A 22,436-nucleotide genomic window follows, 5' to 3' on the forward strand; every position below is an offset into this window, starting at 1 on the left:
TGGCTGAAATTGAGCTAATGAATTAGCATGGTTAATGTGGGTTGGGGGATGGTGTTCTCTCCGCTGCTCTTCTGAGTGGATGATGATTATGCGTGCAAAGGGAGAAAGCTCACACTTTGCCTTTCTGTCCCACTCTCCCCTCCTCACTGGAGGCTAGCACCACGCTAATGAGGCTGGCTTACTTTTTAATATGCCCAGATAAGCTTTCACGGGTGGTTCAGCCTGACCCACCACACCAGCCCCGCTGGGCCTGGGGGCTAACGCCTCTCTTCTTCTCTTTCCTTTCTTCCTCACCCCTCAGATCTGTTTTCTCTCTTATGTTCAGTCCTACTTTTTCTTCTCAGTCTCTGTCTAGTCTTTTCTCTTCTTTTACACACTTCCGTACTGTGCTAATGTTGTAGGCGCCTTCGGAAATTAAACTGGGAAACCTTATCTGGGCAGGAGGTGTTTGTTTGCTCAGTAAAATATTAATATTAGAAAAAAATAAAAATAATATTTTAATTTATTTATATATTTTTTTTTCACTGGCTTTGTTAAAACAAAAAGCAGCAAAAAACAGAAAGAAAAAAAAAGATTAAATCCAGAGGAAAGTTTTGGATTAAAATACTATTTGAAAGAAAGATGAAGGTTACCAAGAGCAATAAATGATTAACAATTTAGACTTGCTAACATAAATATTTTAATCAGAATTTATTTTTTTGTTCTACAACTAAACGTCACCATCACAGTCACAAAGAAGAAACTTGTATCTCTTTTTATTTATTTATATTTATTTATTTTAAATCTGACAGTTGTTCTTTCTTTTGTATCCGAATTTACCTGTGATTTGGACTAATTTGGACCAGGAATTGCTTCAGAATGACTTTTACTGAAGTTTAACAAGGGTTTTTTTCCTTCTCTTTTAAAGATGGCATTTTGGAGATCCAAGATTTTTTTTTTTTTTTCTGAAAACAGCAATGTTTTTTTTTAACTACTTAATAATGAACGTAGTTGTTTCATATTGCTGTTTGTAATGGGGTGGGTACTATGATTAGAATGAGAAGTTTTGATATACCTATCCTCAAACTAAGACTAACTGTAACTTACTGTGATCTCACTATAGCTATCTATATAGCATAATATTGGCCAGACCTGGTGCTTGAACCAGGAGTGAACTTGATCAGCTGAGATAACATGATTGTTGTGTCTAGGCTCTGCTCCAAACCCAGACCAAACTACGCACTCTAGTCCCCAATTTCACATTCAACCTGGGCTTCTCTGGAAAGTTTTTTCATACAGGTACATTATGCCTTTATATTTAAATGTAGTGCAATGGGAATAGAAGTATACTTTATTATTATAGCTCTATCTTTTCCCATGAATGATAATTGCTCTCTGTTCTTTCTTCCCTGCATTGATGTATTGGGTTATTTTTTTTAGGTACTGATGAGGAGGATGAAGGAGATGACACTCTGCTCAGACACAGACAGGAGTTCTGGTGGTTTCCTCACATGTGGAGTCACATGCAGCCCCATCTCTTCCATAACGTCAGTGTTCTCGCAGAACAGATGAGGCTCAACAAGCAGTTTGCCCAGGTCAGCATCAGCACAGCCACACAGCCATGCAGGGGAACCAGTGCATTACATTTAGGATGTAACTGTCAAAACTGACCTAAACCTTTAAACCCCCCTTACTCTTTGGATTTAGGAGCATGGGATCCCCACAGACATGGGCTATGCTGTGGCCCCTCACCATTCTGGAGTGTATCCAGTCCACAGTCAGCTGTACCAGGCCTGGAAGAGTGTGTGGGGCATTACAGTAACCAGCACAGAGGAGTACCCCCACCTCAGACCCGCCCGCTTCCGCAGGGGCTTCATCCACAGTGGCATACAGGTTTGTCTGCCCATATATACACATACAGTTGTTTTCATGCAGCTCTGGAAAAAATTATTTAGTTACTGAAAAGATCATTTAGTTACTGAATCAGTTTCTCTGATTTTGATATTTATAGGTATATGTTTGAGTAAAATCAACATGGTTGTTTTATTCTATAAACTACAGACAACATTTTTCCCAAATTTCCAAAAACAGTTATTCTCATTTAAAGCATGTATTTGCAGAAAATGGTAAATGGCTGAAATAACAAAAAAAAGTTGTAGAGCTTTCAGACCTCAAATAATGTAAAGAAAACAAGTTCATATTCATAAAGTTTTAGGAGTTCAGAAATCAATTTATGGTGGAATAACCCTGGTTTTTATGCGTCTTGACATGTTCTCCTCCACCAGTCTTACACACTGCTTTTAAATATTTTTATGCCACTTCTAATGCAAAAAAAGCAGTTTAGCTTGGTTTGATGGCGTGTCATCATCCATCTTCCTCTTGATTATATTCCGGAGGTTTTCAATTTAGTAAAATCAAACAAACCCATCATTTTTAAGTGGCCTCTTATTTGTTTCCCAGAGCTGTATATCAATTACTGTTTTTGTTAGAAGTTACATTTCTACCAGACCAAAAACTTACTAGTAGGTGTAGTAGCGTGATAAAAGAACAGACCCCAACAGTCGTGACATGTATGTTTCTGATTCTGTGGTAATTAAATATTTAAATTAAACCAGCATGTTTAAAATAATACCAAAAGTTTGTCTACAAACAGTACAGTGAAAATCCCATAGAAGAAGAGAAGTCTCAGGAGAAGGAAAGGTCTTTACTAAAGAGAGTGAGAATAGCAAATTGTGAGATGCTATTACATTAGCATCCTGGTGTTAATAAGTTACTTTTCCTTATACTCACAATATATATTATTAAATGTAATGTTGCACATACTAATTCAATTTTATATTATTATAACTAAAAGATCTGAATAAAATAACTAATTTTTGTCTCCTTTGTTAGGTACTCCCACGGCAGACCTGTGGATTATTTACACACACCATCTTCTACAAGGATTACCCAGGAGGCCCTCAGGAACTGGATAAGAGCATCCGTGGAGGAGAGCTGTTCCTTACTGTGCTGCTAAATCCGGTCAGTCATATTATATCAGAACACACATAAGCACACTTCTGTTATCTTAAGCAGCCTCAAAGAATTTTACACCGTACTCCTCCTCCTCTCTCTCTCTCTCTCTCTCTCTCTCTCTCTCTCTCTCATAGGTTAGTATCTTCATGACCCATCTGTCTAACTATGGTAATGACCGGCTGGGTCTGTACACCTTCGAGTCTCTGGTGAAATTTGTGCAGTGCTGGACTCACCTGAACTTGCAGACTTTGCCTCCAATACAACTGGCTGAAAAATATTTTCGTATCTTTCCGGATGAGAGAGACCCCCTGTGGCAGGTTTGTACCATTACACTCCCAAGCCAGTATTCTATATCCATTTTTGCAGTTTTCACTTTTTTTATACAATTTAAATCTTACATATTTTATATTGTATCAAAATATAATGATGAATCAACCAATTGAAATGCTCTAAAATGTTTTATACATTTTCATTTTGTATTGACTTCCATTGCAATTTAAGGTCTTTTCCTTGTACTGTAAATTAGCTGTTACCATAATAAGGGCTCATACAAGAATCTGTGCGTGACCTGTATATAAGCTAATGTCATTTCTGCTCAATAGAATCCGTGCCATGATAAGAGACATAAAGACATCTGGTCTAAAGAAAAGACATGTGACAGGCTGCCCAAGTTTCTGGTAGCTGGCCCTCAGAAAACAGGTAATAGTAATGTGAATGCATATCATATCATATTGCATGCATATCAACATTTTTGGCCACATTTTTGCCTGTATAAACTCTGTCTTTTTCTACAGGAACGACGGCTCTACACGCATTCCTGTCCCTCCACCCTGCCATCACTGCCAGCTTCTCCAGCCCTGTCACATTTGAGGAGGTTCAGTTCTTCAGTGGGCCAAACTACCTGCGTGGAATTGACTGGTACACACTGGCATTTCACCAGCCTTTTACTAACATGTGCATGATTCATGGTTTAGCTATTGAACTCGTAGAATTTCAAGTTTTTCTGAAAGCTCTGCAATAAATCTTTTGTCCTTTATAAGGTCACCTAAAAAGTGAAATAATTCATTCTTTTCAGCTTCTGGCTTTTTTTTCTCCATCAGGTACATGGACTTTTTCCCAGTGCCCTCTAATGTGAGCACAGACTTCCTATTTGAGAAGAGCGCTAATTACTTTGACACTGAGGCCGTCCCAAAGAGAGCCTCTGCACTGCTACCCAGAGCCAAAATCATCACCATCCTCATCAACCCTGCAGACAGAGCGTACTCTTGGTACCAGGTAGGGGTGTGTCTGTCTGTGTGTGTCTCTCTGTCTGTCTGTGTGTGTCTGTCTGTCTGTGTGTGTGTCTGCACAGTGTTTTTGTTAACACTTTATAAAATACTGCAGTAGTGTCGATCATTCTCTCAAATTTCTTTTGCTTTAGCATTCTTTTAAATGCTTTTTTATTAAGTGCATGCCTGTAATAATTGGAATATTATTTTTGTGATTAAAACCTTTATCTTTTCTAACAGCTACAAGCATGCTCACACATTAAACTCCGGTGTAAAATTGACTTTTGGTGTAGTAAAACGTGATGAAAAGTACTTATCTTTGATGAATAGCACACCTTTGTTCTCCCGCAGCGTTCCAAGATCCAGAAATTTTAACACTTTGTCCAAAACCCTTCAGACTGGGTGATACGGGGCATAATTTGCCCCGATAAATAGATTTTTCCACCATTATCCAGGCTCAAAGTAGCTTCACACTTCATTAGAATATTATATTAAAAAACACTGTTTACATCACATTAGATAGATAGATAGATAGATAGATACATAGATACATAGATAGATAGATAGATAGATAGATAGATAGATACTTTATTTATCCCGAAGGAAATTTAGGCAATAATTAGCTAATCGCCTGGTGGCACCATCTTAAGGTAAAATTCTTTACCTTCTCCTCTGTTATGCTGCAGTCTGAGCACAGCACACATCCCGATCACGCCTCCATCACGTGTACAGCATGTAGTTCTGTCCACAGTACATGTTCGACTCGTCATGACTTTACCTTAAGATGGTGGCGCCAGGCGATTAGCTAGCTTCTTGTGCACTTTTTAAGTTATTATGCCTCATGGATAATGGTGGAAAAATCTATTTATCGGGGCAAACCGAAGGGTTTTGGACAAAGTGTTAAAATTTCTGGATCTCAGAACGCTGCGGGAGAACGAAAGTGTGCCATTCATCAAAAGTAAGTAATTTTATCATGTTTTACTACAGTTCTACTTTAAGCTTTATACAGTACCAAAACATTATGCATTCAGCTTTTCATTTAATGTTAATACTGTTAATTTAAAGTAATATTACTGAAAAAAGGCTTCATTAACAAACATATAAAAACTGCCTTTCTTAAAAAAAATCTTGAATATAGCACCCCCTGCTGGGGAAACCTCAGTGTTTTCCATTCAGTGTTTTCCATTCAGTGTTTAAAGATTTCCATTATAGTAAAGGAGCTGCTCTGCACTTTAGGTATGTCTGTCTTCAAGTGTTTATTAATTATTTTTTAACTTCAGGAGGGCTGAGATACTCCCATAAAAACACCAATGCATTGTAATAGTAATCCACTGTTGTATAACTGGAAAAAAAGAAAATCCTTTATGCACAATGACATTACAAAACTCATGTGACAGGAACAAGTATCCCATGACATTTGCCATGTCTTATGTAGGCTAAATAATAAGGCACTGGTCTGTGGGAAAAGCATATAGAGGTTGCTCAGCCACACCGGACCAAAGTGTACAGGTTTAACACCACTTGCTGTAGTCTCACAGTTCACACACACAGGCTGATTCTTTCTCTGTCTTTCTCTCTCTCTCTGCAGCATCAGAGGGCCCACCAGGACTCTGCTGCACTGAACTACACATTTCAGCAGGTCATCTCTGCAGGCCCTTCATCTCCTGCAGCTCTGCTCACCCTGCACCGGCGCTGCCTGCAGCCCGGATACTACAGCAGCCACCTAGAGCACTGGCTCCAGTACTACCAGCCCAACCAGGTGCACACACACACACACACACACACACACAATACCAGTATTTAAACCGTGCTCCTCCCCAAATCCCTTCAGTGGTAACAGTGATTGTGTATGTGTCTGTTTGTAGGTTCTGATAGTTGATGGACTCCAGCTGAGGTCTAACCCAGCCCAGGTGATGGACAGTGTGCAGAAATTCCTGGGAGTCACACCCTTCAATTACACTCAGGCACTAATGTAAGTATCATTATTATTGAAGCTTAAATTGTACTGGTAAGTTATTAAACAGCTGTATTACCTTATATAATTTGTAACTATTATAAGTTGCTTATTTAATAAATGCTGTATATATTGAATTTGAGTTATGTTGTTTAAAAGAAAGAACTTACCCACACACTGGCCTTTAAAACAAAAACAAAAAAACAATACATTTTCATGCTTACTCTCTGTAATGTATGTCTGTGTGTGTAGGTTTGACGAGAGTAAAGGTTTCTGGTGTCAGAGGCTAGATGCTGGGCGAAATCGCTGTCTGGGAAAGAGTAAAGGCAGAAAATACCCAGATATGAGCCCTGAGGTAATCTTTTCTTCTGCATGAATGCTTAATATCTCATTCCAGACTATGAGGTCTGTATGAACACTTTCGTTTGAAATATGACTGTTTTATTAACCTTCATCTTTTACATTTATTGACTCATTCTGAAGCTTCAAAAGCGGAAATGTCATGCTGCGAGTAAATGGGATCTGTTCCCTTTATTAGCATTACAATTACATCATCAATGGGATTAATGACTCTGCTTACAATACTTAGCGCTGATATGTGCACTGTAGTTATTCATCAGTGCTTCCCATTGTAATCTTTTTGAATTGAACAGTGCATGCAGAGATGTTCATAAATGAATAGGTCATGATTTATTGTGTGGTATATTAAGTTTACATGAATGCAGAACCAGGCTCCCAACATACAAATTATAACTGTAGACTGATGATAATGGTAATAATGGTAGTAATTAATAACAGTAATAATAGTAATATTGTCTCACTTAATTTCCACAATTTACATATGTCCAGTCCTCCTGTGGTTTATATACTATTGTTAAATTTGTTTGATTATATCAGAGTTTGCCTTCTCAGAAGAGGGTAGATGGTGCTTTTTTCCCACATCACTGCTAATGTGATGTTGGTCAGCACAGGCATCTGTAAGCAAATGTATCAGAGCTGGGTTGCTGCGCTTTCCTCCTGTGCAGGCTACCCAGTAATGCTGCATCAGTGGCAGTTGGAAAAGAGGAAGTGGATGGCTTTGAATGCGTTGGAGGAGGAGGAGGAATGTGCTTATTACTCTTTTTAGTGTATTAGGCATTACTAATAATAGGGGAAGTTAATGTGAATGAAGATTGGGTAATTGGATATCCAAAAAGAAAAGTTAAATAAATAGTTCTGGGGTGTTTGACTTGAAAATTGCACAAATATATGTAAATACATGCACATTAATTATTTATGTTTGTGTTTGATTTTATGTGTGTTGTCCAGTCGCGGGGCTTCCTGTCAGAGCATTACCGGGAGCAGAACGTGGAGCTGTTGAGGCTGCTGAAGCGCTTGGGTCAGCCGTTGCCCACCTGGCTCAGAGACGAACTACACAACTCCAGCTGGAGCTGACACCTAGTTACTGGGACGCGAATTGGACCACAACTAGAAGCCTGCTCTGTAGCGGAGAACACAGTGCCCCTGTGTGACAGGAGGACAGAGGATCGCCTCTCCCGACTCTACAGCCTCTACACTCTGTGGACATCCAACCAAGAGGAGTGGCGCGGCACCCAGGGCATCTGTAAGAACCAGGGTGGTGAAGGGTCTGAATCGGCGCAAGAGTGGACCTCATCAGCGGGTTTTTGAGGACTGTACACTTTTATTTAATTTCCAAGATGATGCTGTGGGAGCTTGTTATTTGCATTGTGGGAAATGGTGTTTCACAATGTGTTATTAATGACCGTGGACTGGTGCCATCTCAGTAGAAAGCCTTTAGAAAACAAGGCTTGTGCTCATGATTTCAAGAGAGTTGAAACACTTAGGCTATGTTCATACTGCCAGCCCAAATCCGATTATTGGCATATCTAGGTTGGTTGAATTTTAATAGTCTGGACAGAAAGGAACCACAAGAAATTTGAATTCTGAAAATCAGATTCAAACAACATTTGGAGCTGTTTGAAATGCAGTCACAATCAGATGTGCACAGATGTCTTTAACTTTCACTTAAATCAAGGCAAACAAGGACCTAATCAAACCCAGAGTGATGAAACTCCAAGAAAAGCACAGTAACTGATATCAACAGATACTGATGTGTGAAACAAATCTGATTTGCCTGCAGTCTGAGCATAGCCTTAAACCCTGTTTACACCTGGTCACTTCATAAGACTAGTGTCTGCATTGTATCCTGATGAGATTTTAGCTATATGCATTACACTAGGCAGTCAAAGGCATCTCTAGTATGCAACTTTGCTCATATTACTGGTGTTTTGGTTGCATTGGGAGATTACACAGCTATAAAGTGGTTTAAAGGCAATTCAGATCCTCTCCTAAAGTGGTTTGAGTGATCAGATCTATATCTGTTTTAAATGCAACATGAGTTTTGTGTTTTTATGTTGCTTAGTCTTATTCAGATATAATCCTGATACTTACCAAGTGACTGATGAAGTGACCAGCTGTACCCGGGGTTCTAGCTGAGTGGATGTGAAGGAATTTTCTGGCCTAGTTGAAAATCCACAGGCTGGTGTAAATGAGCTTTTTATTAATTCTGCTAAGCAGAGAGAGATATTTGAAAATGTGTTGCTTAGGATATTCCAACATTTTGCTGATTCCTGAAATTTGACTGTATAAATGGTAAATGTTAGGAAGCAGCTTGCGCTGTTTCACAACCAACTACATACAAAAGAAATACTAAAACATTCCAGAGCCTTACAAACATGCGCATCCCACTTTTCCACAAATAAAAAAACTGACTTCCTTAAAAAACCTAAACAGAAAGGTAGGCCTGTCACATTAACTGATTTTGTTTGGACTATATATTTTCCCAAAAATTGCTAAGATATTGTTGTATTACACATTGTATTAAACATTTTATGATACATAAATTTTTAAATATCCCACAAGAATAAAACCTTAAGTGGACATACCAGCTTATTCATGTTAATTGGCTCTTCCTCGTTGAGAGAAACCTAAACCTAAAATTATTGAGGTTATGTTCAAATATTGTACCATAAATCAATAACGTACAGTAATTATTGTGACAGGTCTACAGAAGTGTTTATATAAATCATACAGGAATTTAGTGAATGCCACCAAGTGGCTAGCACAGGTACCAGACTGGCACATCTGGAACATCTGCATGAGCTTCTTAAATAGACAGTGGAAGTGCCTACACAGAAGAGTGTAAAGCCATGCTGAGGGCCAGCTCTTACCTGGCTTGTGTGCTTAAGAGCAAGTAAATAGGTCAGCAGTGTTTTAGAGGCTGAAATGATTGTGCCAAACGATAAGGGGGAACAATCTGCCAAAAACGAGACAAACATTGTGCTTCAGACACCATTTGTTTTGCCACTGAGGAAGTCATGCTGCATTCCATTCATTTGGGATGTCAGGACTGGGAATATTGTGTCACCTAAATTGACTGCGTTCCAGTTAAACTTTCAGGTATCAGCCATTATTGTTAGCATTTTTAGCAATGCCAGTTGATAATAAAAGCATTATACAGTAGTATTTTGCACATCGTAAATGGCAAAGTTTGGACAGTATTGTGTGTATGACTGATTTAATTAGACACAGTGAAAAGTGATAAACAATACAAGGTGAGCCAAAAGTCACAGGACACTCTTTTATTTTAGAAATGAAATATGGCGGCTTTGTTCCGGACATAACCTGAAAGGTGACCTCCCTCACCCATACTTGGGGTATATACAACATTTTCCCTTTATTTTTGTTTTCTGTTCATTTCTGAAATAAAAGGGTGTCCTGAAACTTTTGACTCATTGTGATAAACTACACTCTGACGTCTGAGTTTAAATGGAACGCAGCATCTGTGTGTATGTGTGGTAGTGTATGAGTGTATAATGTGTATAAGTGGAAGTTAGTTGCAGTGGCTCAACTGTATATCAGCTCAGAGTAGTATGATGATGATCTGTCGTCTTGTTTGGCAAAAAACACATCTGCAAATAAAGGCACAAAATGGCAGCTGGACGTCTCAAGTATTATTTTTCTCCCGCATGCCTGTGAAGTGAGATGAGTGAGAAAAGGACGGAGTGTGTTATCTCTTTTCCTGCAGCCTGCAGTATCAGATAGGAGGGAGAGTGGTGGAGAAGAAAGAGTATGATTAATCACCATGCAGAAACAACTCGTCCTCCAGCAGCAAACGCAGCTTTATAAGACTGCTCTGATCCTCTGGGAGCGCCGCAGACTGTGCACTGTGTGCTGATCGGGAGGAGGACGGAAAATGTGTCTGGAAGAGAAAGACCACAAGTGTGGAAAAAAAAAATCTATATGAAAAAAATTACAGCATGATATGGTTTTTGGAGTTTATACTAGTACAGCTTTTACTGGTGAAGACGGAAATTACTCTCATCAGCTCTGCAATAGTTAGTATTAAATTCGGATCTTTCCACAACAATGAAAGTAACTATTTAGAAAAAATGCATTACATCAAAGATGCAGCCATTAATCAATTATTAATAGTGCAAAAATGCTCACGAATGTAAGACTATAGTCTTATGTATTCTGTCTTTTTTTTTTTTTTTAAGAAAATTTGCAATGCAATGTTTCTGTTTTAATGGAATTAGCAATGCTTTTTTCACTATTTTTAGAAATATAATATTATTTCCATTTTGTTTATCATTTTTTTAAAAGATTTTTTTATGGTAATGAGAAGTTTTTAAGAAAATAATCTATTACATTAAGACCCGTCAGAAATGTTAATGAAGGTAAGACTATAGTCTTATGTCATATCCACGACTTAATTACCTAATTCCCGCGCCTTAAAAAATCGTCCCCATTACTTAATTATCTTGTTCGTGCACGTATGCATTATTAGTATTTTTTTTTACATGATTTGCTGGTAACAGGGTAAAGGCGTGGGGACGAGATAATTAATTAAGTCCTAGCCATATAAGTCATTCCGACCACTTCAGATTCTCAAGCCTTAATAAGTCTTGTTCCAATGCATTTTTTGGAATGATGTCACCTTATGGGCTACATAAAATAACAAAGGATTATTTTATATTATAATAATTTAATAATAATTTAGCTCATAATCAATAGTGTATATACTGAATATAGTTTTTTTTCTCCAATACAAATTATCTTCATATTTGGTTTATTTTCACTGTTTTAATGTATGAAGGCTGATTAAAGGGATTAAGAAGGAAGTGAGCGAGTGAAGGGAGGGAGATGGGAATTGGACGGAGCCGGAGGAGAAACTCCTTCCGAGAGCGGAGGCCGCAGTTAAACGGTAGCTGAGCGGCTGCGAGCGGAGAGCTAAAAGTTTCATAACTCGGTAAATGGAGCAGTGTAACGCTCAGCCGGGCCACCGGGGCGGTCATTATAAGATTATAAGGACACTGGAGTGCATACAGGTCGAGTTTGTGAGTTTTCCTTGTTTGTAAAGAGCTTAAACGGAGCTCTGTTAACTGCTTAGCTTAGCTTAGCCGGGCTAGTTAGCCTGGCGCGTGTTAGCGCGTCTCTCTCCGCCGCCCGTAAAGACTAGTTCTGGATAAAAGGCAGAGTTTCTTTCTAACTCTCCCCGCGCTGCAAACAGCGGCTGTTAAACTATAAACCAGAGAGTCTCCGGGTCTCCCAGCGCCTCAGAGTTCATCTGACTCCGAGGGAAAAAGAACCAGGACGAGGCGGGAAAACTCCTCATTCCGCTCAACGCAGGTAGGAACTTGGCTATTCTCATACGGAACTTTTTGGGGTCTTGACGTTTCCCAGCATTGTTTCCTAAGGTCATGTTTTTGAGTGTTAATAATTAATAATTTAACCTTTTTAGACCTGAATTATGTGCCTGTGATGAAAAAACATTGATAACAAAAACGCTATTTTTCTGTAATTCACACAAAAGAAAGACTCTAATATTCTAATATAAAATCTATATATAAGTTATATATTTTAAATCCAATTAACTAAAATAAGTAACTTTTTTTTACGTCTATGGGATTGGAAGACTTACATCTTTATTTTAGATCTGATTTAACCGTTTTGTTCACAAACCGTCACTAAAATAAATATGACAAAAAGTGTGTATAAAAATCGCATACAATTAGTAAATATTAGCTGTTTAAATTTCCGTTTTTGGCTCTAATTCTGTTTTTTTTGTTCAATGGGCGGGGCTAAGCTATTGTTTCTATAAATCTATAATTGGTGCAGTTTTATAAAGAAGTTCAATTATATTAAAAAAAACTAGATTCATTATTTGAGTATAACTTTTCACTATATACAATATATATATTGTATTTATATAAATATAAACTCAAAGATATGATTTAAGTATATACATTATTTCTCAGCTTATTTCAAGTATTGATTGCACTAAATTGTTCTCTAATGAAAAGCTATTAACAGCTATTATTGAGTAAAGCCTGCTATAACTGCTAAAACTCAGGAACTCGGCTATTGTCATACTGAACTAAAAGCTCAGTTCAATAAAGCGGTCGCTAAGTTATATATAATATTATATATTAGTTGTATTTGTTTAATTATATAAAAATTATATACAAAAAACTAGATTCATCATTTAAGTACATTGGGGTTTACACTGTGTATTCATATAGAAAGCTCAAATATAAGAATTAAGGAATACATTCTTTCTCAGCTAATTTTACATATTAAAAATGCAGAAAAAGAGAACCTAATTTAGACAGTCAACAAACAAACGTAGTATGTGATAACTTTTTGACTTATTAAATATTACTTAATTAAAAAAATGTATTATTGTTATTAATTAAAATATTTTTTTCTGGAGGTTAAAATTGCTGGGTTCAAACTGACCCCAGTGTTGAAAGATGTTAGTAAATTTAACCCCAACAATTTGCTGGTAACAGGAGGGTTAAGGTGTGGGGACGAGATAGTCCTGGCCATATATGTCATTCCCATGCCTTCCCATAATAATAATAATAATTATTATTTTGCAGGATGTAACCTTATATATTAATAATAAAGCTAATAATAAATATTGTCTTGTGTATAAAAAAAAAATAATTATATAAAAATATTCATTATTGGTGTATAAGTTTACATTGGATAATTCCATTTGTGTATTCATATAAAAAGCTAAAAGAAATTAATTAACCCAAAAAACCCATGGTGTGACGTATGTGACAGAAGGGTGGTTTTAAAATGTGTAAATCTATGTCCAGTATAAATCTGCAATAGATGCAGTTCTATATAAGGTGTGTTTCTATAAAAGGGTTCAAATAAACAAACAGGTGATATTTTGATTGAAACTGTAATTCTACAAAAAGATAGATCAATTATTTAGGGGTGTCACGATTCTCTAAATCCTCGATTTGATTTTATTTCCGATTTTAGAGTCACGATTCGATTCTCTATTTTTTATTTTTGTTACAGCAGAGAGGCCTATGCCAGTTTTAGATTAGTCTACGGTCAGTCATTGGTTTGATTCATCAAATTTACAATATCGTATTTCAAAAGGTGGGCTTGATATAAGTGATGCAAAGTGATACAAGTGATCTGTAATACACCACATTAGGCATTAATGGTCAAATTTAAATAATTTAATTAAGATATATATGTAATGCCATCTAGTGGCTTTTTTGGGTAGCAGCAGTGTACTGTGCACTATTAAAACGTCAATGTGCAACATAAAATAAATAATAAAAAATACAGGAACAGTCATGTACAAAATAATAGAAAAAATAGAGCCTTAACAAACTGAACTCTATCCTACCATAACAGTTAAATATGAAAAATAAGACTCGGTCCCTGAGAATGACAGGTTTTTTACTTTAATAAAGATATATTATTAATTTTATCTGAGAGAAAGATGCTTCTTAAGGTACCAAAACTATTAACATATTTGAGGCTAGACAAAACAACTGTTTTTATATTTTCAAGTTTTTCTTTAAGGAGATGAGAATGTCCACATTCTCTGGAAAAATGTCCGCGGCGTTGGCTACAGTGTGCTGCGCCATTTGAGTAGCTTAAAGGGCGGGATCGTCGATCGTCTTTTTGACTTCAAAGCTAGAGACCATGACATAATTTCTATCAATTTCGATAAAATATCGAAATTGTGACACCCCTAATATGTTAACGTTGGGTATTTACACTTCTTTTTTTTTTTTTTTTCTTTTATTACAGAGGCTGTCAAACTATAAACCTGAGAGTGCTTCAAGTCTCCGAGTGGCTCAGGGTTCCTCTGGCTACAAGGGAAAAACACCAGGACGACACCGCCCTCAGATTACTCCAGCTCCTCACCTCGCTCAGCGAAAACTCAGGTAGGAACTCATCTACTTTCATACTGTTACTGAAGCTCACTTGAGGGAAGCGACCATTAATTTAACTTGTTTCATGTTTTTAAGGGTTTCAGAAAGTGGGCCCACCCAGCATTATATAACTTAAGGTATTTTCCTGTTACAAATGAGTTCTGCGCTTTCTTAAAAGTCTACAACAGCGTAACTAAAGGTAAAATACCTGATCTAAATAAAACAAGGGTGAATTAAAAAGTGTAGCTTTATATCCAGTATAATTATGTAAGGTGTATTTCCGTAAAACCATGCAAATGTTTATTACATTTAATTGTTTCATACAGTGACAAAGGAAGAGTACTTAGACTTCAGGCTCTTATGTTTACCACTTCACGGATGAACAGGTTACAAAAGCAGGGTGATTTTTTTTTTTTTCTTTTATGTTTAATTTTAGTGGCCCGTGTTCCTGTATACACTTAACTATATTTTACAACAATTTAGCTTTATTTTTTTTTAGAAATATAACATTACCACTGTAGACTTATGTTTTTTCACAACAATAAATGTTTTAATGAGATTTAAGTAATTTTTGGTACAAAATTAAGCTGATCTAAAGGCGTTGCAGCTCTGTAATTTCTCAAAAGGAAAAAAATACTTTAATTACTTTGAAGTAGTTCAAGTTGTGTGTATTTTTTTCTAGTTATTATATAGTTATGAACGTTTGAATTTGCAGTAGCATTATCTGCTATATATATATATATATATATATATATATATATATATATATATATATATATATATATATATATATATATATAAGAACTGCAATGATTATCTAATATAATCGACAGTTATTTAAATTTCTTGACTACAAATTTAATTGTCAACTAATTGTTCATTTGTAACAGTAGCGCATTACACAAAGTGCTGGGTACAGAAGAAACTTACTCTGTCTCCCCAAATATATATATATATATATATATAGTATTTAATATCATCATCATAGACGTAAAAGGTCCCTGTAATGAATATCAGTCAGTATACTGAATCTCTTACAATCCTAATATTATTTACATTAATCCAAAGAGTACTATACTTTAACTTTTTTTTTTTTATTATTATTTTTTTTTACATTTAATAGCTAAAAATGTTTCTTTGTAAGAATAAATCATAGAGGCCCTTCTCTTGCAAGCCATCATTATGTAAAGTTCCTGCAGCTAGTGTACCTACCTTTTCTTAACGCACAGTTCAGTGTGCTATTCCAAAACAGCAATGCTCGTCCGCATACTGCTGCCTTCCCAACAGCCAGTCTTAATGCTCTGACAGGTTAAATTTGTGAGTCAACCTTGTTTTAGAACAATTTGCATGTATTAAAGACCGATGTAGACTGTCTTAGATTACTGAGCTTAGATTACGGAGCATGTAGAATATATCACATTAAGGTAATAAATGAAGGCTTTTATTACGATAGGGTTCACAGTGGCTTGCAAAAGTATTCATATCTGTTGACCTTTTTCACATTTTCACCTTACAACTACAAACTTAAATGTATTTTAGTTAATAGACCAACACAAAGTAGCATACAACTGTAGTGTGGAAGAAAAATAATTAATGTTTGTTTTTCTTTAGTTTTTTCTCAAAAATATAAATTAAATACAAATCTAACAAATGAGATTTAGCCCCCCTACACAGCTGCAAATCTTTTGGGCTATGTCTTTACCAGCTTTGTGCAGAAAATAATTAAATATCTTTAGCTCAGCCAGAATAAAGAGCATATATGAATAGCAATTTTCTTGTCTTGAAGAAAAGCATCCCCATAGCATAATGCTGCCACCACCATGTTTTCAGGCTAAATATTTTTGCATGTCACACTTTTTAGATTTGTTTCCTTAATTATAAAAACCAAGTATCATTTTTGTTTTACTTTACAATGATGTGCTGTTTTTGGTTGTAAGGTGACGATGTGGAAAAAGCATAAATACTTTTGCCAGCCACTGTACATTGTCTCTCAAAAGTACATAATGTATGAAGGTATCAGTATGCATTTGCAGAAGTCCAGTTGCAGAATTTAAACACATATTTAAACAAACTGCAACATATTTAAATAGAACTTTTAAAAAACAACTATTTTAGGACTGTTCTATACACTGACCTAAATACTCAATGTTTAACTATTCCAAGATGCATTTCTTAAATGTTCTATTGCACAAGTAAGACACTTTAATATCAATTTACAATATGTTATACTTAAAGCCAAGGCATTAAAGTATTAAAATGGCTGATCATGATGTTTTTACTGTTTTTAATTTCCACTATAGTGTGCATTTTTAATATTATATGTACTCCAAACAGTACAGCAAGTCAAGTCAGTTAAAAGTAAGTTTAAAAAGCAGGCAAGTTGAGAAACATTTAGGGGTTCTTCAGTTTAACATTGTGGAGGAATCCTAACAAGATGTTTTTAGGAAAGAATATTTCTCAAAGTACCTTAAGGGGTTCCTCCACAGTTTCCTTAAACTAAACGTATACTGTTATTAAAAAATGAGTAGCTGTTGCAGCAAAAGCAATGGAGAAACACTTTACACGTGCTGAAATGGTCTTTTTATTAAATATGTCCAAGATCCAAGTTCCAATAATAACAAAGCTATGATGAACTAACATTCAGACAAACACTTGATAGTTGTCAATTCATGGTTTTATTAAATGTATGATCATGCAAAATCCAGCATCCATGTTTAAACTCCGAGTATATACGTAGCCCAATAGTATACCATTACAATGCAATAGTTTTACTCTGAATGAGGGGAGCATTCCAAGCTGAGACTCGATTCATTTTATTATATATATTTATTTTTTGTACTTTTTTCTTTTTAAATGTGGTACATTATAATCCCCCAGTGGAGTGGTTTTCATTTCAGTGATGCAACTAGAACAGATTTCCACCCCATTTTAATCAAGTAAGCACAGACAGTTAAAAGAAAAAAAAAAGATTTACCAAGAAAAGTAGACATGCATATTCGTCCTTTTATTTAAGCTGCATATTAGGATTTCCCTCGTAATGGGCAGATCCTGGACAAAGGTTCATTCCTAGCTTTGGGAAAAGGGGGGATTTTGCTTTGTAAGTCTAAACAGCCTATCAGTTTATTGTCTGCTTTTGTGTTGTTCATCTTTCCGTTTCCTTTCAGTTCCTATAGAGCTCTTGAATGGATAAAAAAAAAAAAAAAGAAGAAGAATTAATTTACAAATATGTAACTCTGACTCAGCCAGGCAAGGCAGTGATTTCCCCAAAGCGCAAAAAGAATAAAGTTGTAAAGAAAAAAAAATAAGCTTAAAACAGCATCACAGAGTCTGACAACTACACTAAAGAGGGCTTTGTGATGTGATGAGCTCACACACATACACACACACATTCACGCTCACACGTGCAGAGTTACAGTGCTGATATGTACCAAAGCCCTACACTCCTATAAAGGATTTTTTTTTTTTTTTTTTTTTTAAGGGGAACAAATCCTATATTCAGGGGGTACAGAACACTTTACAGTACTTTACTTACAGTACTTTTATTTAGCTTATGTTTTATATCCAAAGTTGTTTTATTTTGTAGATGTTTACTCTATTGGTCACCTAAACTGGAAATTGAACAGGCTAATTGTGCTGTAATAAGAACCATAAGCTTCAATTACATAGTTCACCTTAATTCACCAGTGCTTTGAACCCTGTATTTCTTCTTCTTAAAATAAGACCCGCAAAAAAACAAGACGTGAAAAACCGTAAGTGATCCTAAAAGAGAAAATGTCAATATTTCATGTAAAGTGAGGGTGAGGAGACTTGCCATTGCTCTTTTTTCCTCTTTCTGTATGTTAATGATGGCTTTCATGTGTGTACTACACAGCATTATTAACAAGTGAGCAAACGAATCCATCACCAACGTGAACCACAAGTACAACACATTTAGAACAGAGTGATTCAGACGAGACCACCATGAGCAGAACAGTCACAGACTTTAACAGTTCCAGTAAGAGCATGTGTAACATAGGCATGTGTGGATCTGAGTGTGGGTGTTTGTTGTCCACTATTAATCTAAATAGAAAGTGTGTGTGTGTCTGTCACACAAGAAGAATGCTTCATATCCTTGGCCAATGCTCCAGCCTCTATTCACTCTGACCAAACATATGTTAGGAGTGTAAGAAAATAGATATTAAAGTATCCCAATATTTGAGTTTGCAATAGTGTATTGCTTTTCAAAAACCTAGAACTGATTTTAAATTATTTTTGTTTCACATATTAGATTTGTATTGTGATTAAACCCTAAATGCTAGAGGGCAGCTTTAAACTCTCCTTAGATCACATTGTTATTACTGATTGAATAAAAAGTTAACTTTTGTTTGACTTAGATTTAAATGTAGTGTCGTTTGGAATATACTGAATTGTAACCCCTGTATCATAATACATTTTCTATTGCAAATATCTAGCCAGCCCTAACATGCATCCATACATTTTTTTCTTTTTTTAAACCCAGGAATGTATTTTAGGCTCTATTCTGAGCATTCTGGACGCCCATCCTCAAACTGACACCCCTCTAACCTCCCTTTCCTTACGATGGTACCATCTAGATGACGTTTCTACCACAGCTCCTGATGGTTGGCATTATTACTACTACAACAACCATGAATTGTGAACGAGCTGGAAATGGGATTTGAGAGGCAGGTGGTGTGGCATTAATAGGAGGCACACGTGTTCCTATTAATGAACAGGGCCTTTCTATGACTAGCAGTAGTAGTAGTGCTATTTTAGACAGAGTGCAGTCTGTGCACTTCTGTGGGCTATCAAACACTGTTGTACTCATTCAGCTAGAGGTGGAGCAGTCTACGGTAAGCCTAAGGTAATAGTGTGGTGTGTAAGGTTTATAACAAGTTCATACAAACGCACGCACGCACACACAACAGATCCACATGAAAAAGTCGTTTCCCACACCCCTGGAGGTGTTCCTTATTTCACTTCATTTCTTTTAAATATATATTTATAGAACTTTACACGTATAGTAAGTTTACCATTAAAAAAAAGCTTGAAAATTAGTTTTAAAACTTCAAATCGTTTAACACAAGATACTATCTGTCCAATACAGCCTCAGCCAAAAGGAAAAAAAAAAAAAGAGTTCCACATTACACAGAATACTAAAACCCAGAACCACTCAAACTTTCCCACAGACCTTGGTTTAAAACAATAAAAAAAATAAAATACAACGCACACAGAAACACTCCTTTAAAAGCCTAAAGACTACACTTTGGTGCTTTTTGATATGAAGAACTTTTAAACTCTGCAGATTTTTTTAATGACGCTCGTTTTCTGATTAGTTGACATTCCCTTAATTCTTTAAACAGGTCGTATTCAAAAATCTACAAAGTGTACAAGATGGTGGATTTAAGATCGTTCCCTTTTAAACTTTACCAGTTTAGGTTTAAGTTTTTTTTTTCCCCCTCTTTTTTCATTTTGTACTGCCCCTTCCCTCCCCGTCCCACTTTACTTACATAAATGCTTTTCAAAATTGATTGTAGCTTCTGGTGTTTTTCTCTAGTCTTTTTTTGTTTGTTTGTTTACAATGTACAGCATATTTATGAATTCATAGATCAGTACTTACAACACCTTCTAGACATCTTTAACGGGCAAAAAGATGATTCCATGGGAAAGGACTAGACAGCGCCCGCATGTGGGCGTCAGATGCATGCACCGTCCCGTGGGTGGGGCCGCGGCCGGTTCCTATTGGTCAAAGGTTAAACAGGATAGGTGATGTTGACAGTAGGACTCGATGTTACCGAATTTCTTCAATGGCATGTTCTGTAGCTTGCTGTCGTCCAGCCGGCCTCTATGTGTCCAATCTGACCACAAAGAAGAAACGTTCCCATCACTCAAGAATCCAAGCAACCTGGAAAAAATGAGTAGAACAGTTAAAGTAGAAATCTAAAAAAAAATGAGGAAGACAAAAGATAAACACCTACAGTGGTGCTTTAAAGTTTGTTTTAGAATTTCTGCAAAAATATGACCAAAAACATCAACTATTTTAAAATCTTATTTTTATCATGCGCTCCATTTATGTTTACTATTTGTGCAGCATATTATAGAAGACATTCATACATGCCGAATGTTATTTTCAGGATATTTCTTCTATAGATATGCGATTATTAACAGAAAATATGACTCTTTACTTAAGTAAATTAACTTTTTATCTCTTCTTGAGTTTTTTGTAAAAGGTTTACTGATGGAAATGTACAAGTACTCTTATTTTGTGTGTGTAAATTGCCATTAAGTCTGTTTATTATTTATATATTTTCTGTTTATTTATTTATTCTTTAAGTATTAATGTTCCTATTATATTGTGCTTTTGAATTGGCAGGATTCTTTGCTGAACCTGGCAACCTGCTGCAGCAGTATGGGTGTGAGAGAGCTGTGGCCTACATGAACAGGCATTTTATGAAGGATTTTTGTCATCAGCTGGAGCTACTGCCAGACAGCCTGCCACCAGCCAAAGTTGATGCTAATCATTTTTTACATAGACATTTATTAAATTAAAGATACGTTATTTTCAGTTATTAATTAAGCAGTAGTTGACAGCCAGTTAGCTAGGACTGTAGTAAGATCTAACCAAACGGTTCTCCAGGCTGGTTCTGCTGGTGTTACATCCCCTTCATTTGAATTCAAATTTTCTATCTCTAAATCAAACAATCTTCTCTCTCTCTCCCTCTTAAAAAAACACTTTAAAACTTTCAGCAAACCTCTTTCTAACTCACTCTTAGCGTCTCTAACTCGCTTACTCCCTATCCAACACCCTTGTTCTCGCTTTGTCTTTAATTTGCTCGCTCTTAGCTAATGGCGTCTTTCTCTCTCGCTCCAGTTTCTTTACTCGTAGCTACTGTCTCACTCTAACTCTAAGTGAGCAACTTACAGAGGGAGGGAGGGGAGCGAGGTTTAGCTTGGAGCAAGAGAGAGAGAGAGAGGTTAGCTAAGAGTGAGCCAGTTAGAGGTGAGTTGGGAGAGATAAAAAGGTTAGCTTAGTGAGAGAAAGATTTGTTTAGAGTGAGAAAGAAAGAGGTTAGCAGAGAGAGAGAGAAACATTTTAGCAGTTAGAGTTAAAAAGAGGTTTGCTAAGAGATTTGAAACCTGCTTGTGTGCGAGCATGTAGTTATACCTGCCTTTGTCCTGGAGGGTTCACTGTAAGGGTGCAGCTGGCGCTCCTGAGCAGTGGAAATGCACATTGAGCCACTTGGAGTCTCGGCGGTGCCACACGCGAGTCTCCTCAGACTGGCAGCTACGCGGACGGCCCTGGCTATCGATGTACTGCGTCAGTCGGATATATGCAATGCAGGCTGCATCCTCTCCAATCAGGTGCACATGGGGGTTCAGGATGGTGGTGTGCACTGGCTTGTTGTTCTTACTTAATACTGAAACAAGAAACAATACAAGTTTAACATAATTTTAGGGCTGGGAGGTAAATTAAAGTACTGTGTAAATGTAATTTTCAAAATAAGACAATTGTGATTGTACATCTTTAAATATAAAAGCCACAGGAGGGATATCAGTGCTTAGATCAAAAACCTGTAAAGAACTCACATGGATATAAAGCTGTTTAAAGATTTTGCACTTTGCTCAGTAAAAAGCTGCTTTATATTATTAAAAAATAGCTAAATTACATATGTTTTTTTTTATATTTGTATATAAGTGTTTGCAGTTTTAACAGAATATACATTTTGGAAGCTCCAATGGTGCTGTCTGCTTAATAAAACTATTTTTTCTGTTATGTAAGACTACAAAAAAAAAAAAAAAATCCAAGAATTGATTATATATTTGAAAAATATTTACATTAAATTTTTTTATAATATTGCTCAGTCCTACACTATTGTATTAGACATGACGTGAGTTAAGAAGCTAAAGATTGGTCCTAAAGGTCCACAGTTTTTTTTTTGTAGTCTAGAATTAAAATTGTTTAGTACA

At 36.2% G+C, this 22,436-nt stretch overlaps 2 protein-coding genes and 1 long non-coding RNA gene across 24 annotated transcripts in view; 2 read left to right on the forward strand and 1 right to left on the reverse strand.

Moving 5' to 3' along the window:
• ndst2b (N-deacetylase/N-sulfotransferase (heparan glucosaminyl) 2b) overlaps positions 1–10,212 on the forward strand; it is a 95,865-nt gene extending 85,653 nt beyond the window's left edge. For all 5 annotated transcript variants that reach the window (XM_049464774.1, XM_049464775.1, XM_007259318.4 and 2 more), the window contains 12 exons: positions 1,191–1,278; positions 1,420–1,574; positions 1,687–1,872; positions 2,872–3,000; positions 3,129–3,311; positions 3,597–3,693; positions 3,789–3,912; positions 4,095–4,269; positions 5,851–6,021; positions 6,128–6,234; positions 6,469–6,571; positions 7,525–10,212. In XM_049464774.1, the coding sequence (XP_049320731.1) occupies positions 1,191–1,278; positions 1,420–1,574; positions 1,687–1,872; positions 2,872–3,000; positions 3,129–3,311; positions 3,597–3,693; positions 3,789–3,912; positions 4,095–4,269; positions 5,851–6,021; positions 6,128–6,234; positions 6,469–6,571; positions 7,525–7,650 (1,644 nt within the window). In that variant the 3' untranslated portion in view covers positions 7,651–10,212. The remainder of the gene's footprint in view (positions 1–1,190; positions 1,279–1,419; positions 1,575–1,686; positions 1,873–2,871; positions 3,001–3,128; positions 3,312–3,596; positions 3,694–3,788; positions 3,913–4,094; positions 4,270–5,850; positions 6,022–6,127; positions 6,235–6,468; positions 6,572–7,524) is intronic.
• Positions 10,213–11,424: 1,212 nt separating this feature from the next.
• LOC125781343 (uncharacterized) lies at positions 11,425–22,134 on the forward strand. The gene is made up of 3 exons (XR_007424563.1): positions 11,425–11,907; positions 14,347–14,483; positions 20,842–22,134. It is a non-coding gene; the product is annotated as an uncharacterized LOC125781343 (long non-coding RNA).
• The window catches only part of camk2g1 (calcium/calmodulin-dependent protein kinase (CaM kinase) II gamma 1), a 99,723-nt gene continuing 94,323 nt past the window's right edge, over positions 17,037–22,436 (reverse strand). For 17 of the 18 annotated variants that reach the window (XM_022669023.2, XM_022669026.2, XM_022669022.2 and 14 more), the window contains 2 exons: positions 21,638–21,886; positions 17,037–20,373 (listed from right to left, as the gene is read on the reverse strand). In XM_022669023.2, the coding sequence (XP_022524744.1) occupies positions 21,654–21,886 (233 nt within the window). In that variant the 3' untranslated portion in view covers positions 17,037–20,373; positions 21,638–21,653. Of the gene's footprint in view, positions 20,374–21,633; positions 21,887–22,436 lie in introns of all 18 variants that reach the window. The other variant, XM_022669024.2, reaches the window with a different exon arrangement.

This window comes from Astyanax mexicanus, chromosome 15 (genome assembly GCF_023375975.1).
Source record: "Astyanax mexicanus isolate ESR-SI-001 chromosome 15, AstMex3_surface, whole genome shotgun sequence".
NCBI classification, from domain to species: domain Eukaryota; kingdom Metazoa; phylum Chordata; class Actinopteri; order Characiformes; family Acestrorhamphidae; genus Astyanax; species Astyanax mexicanus.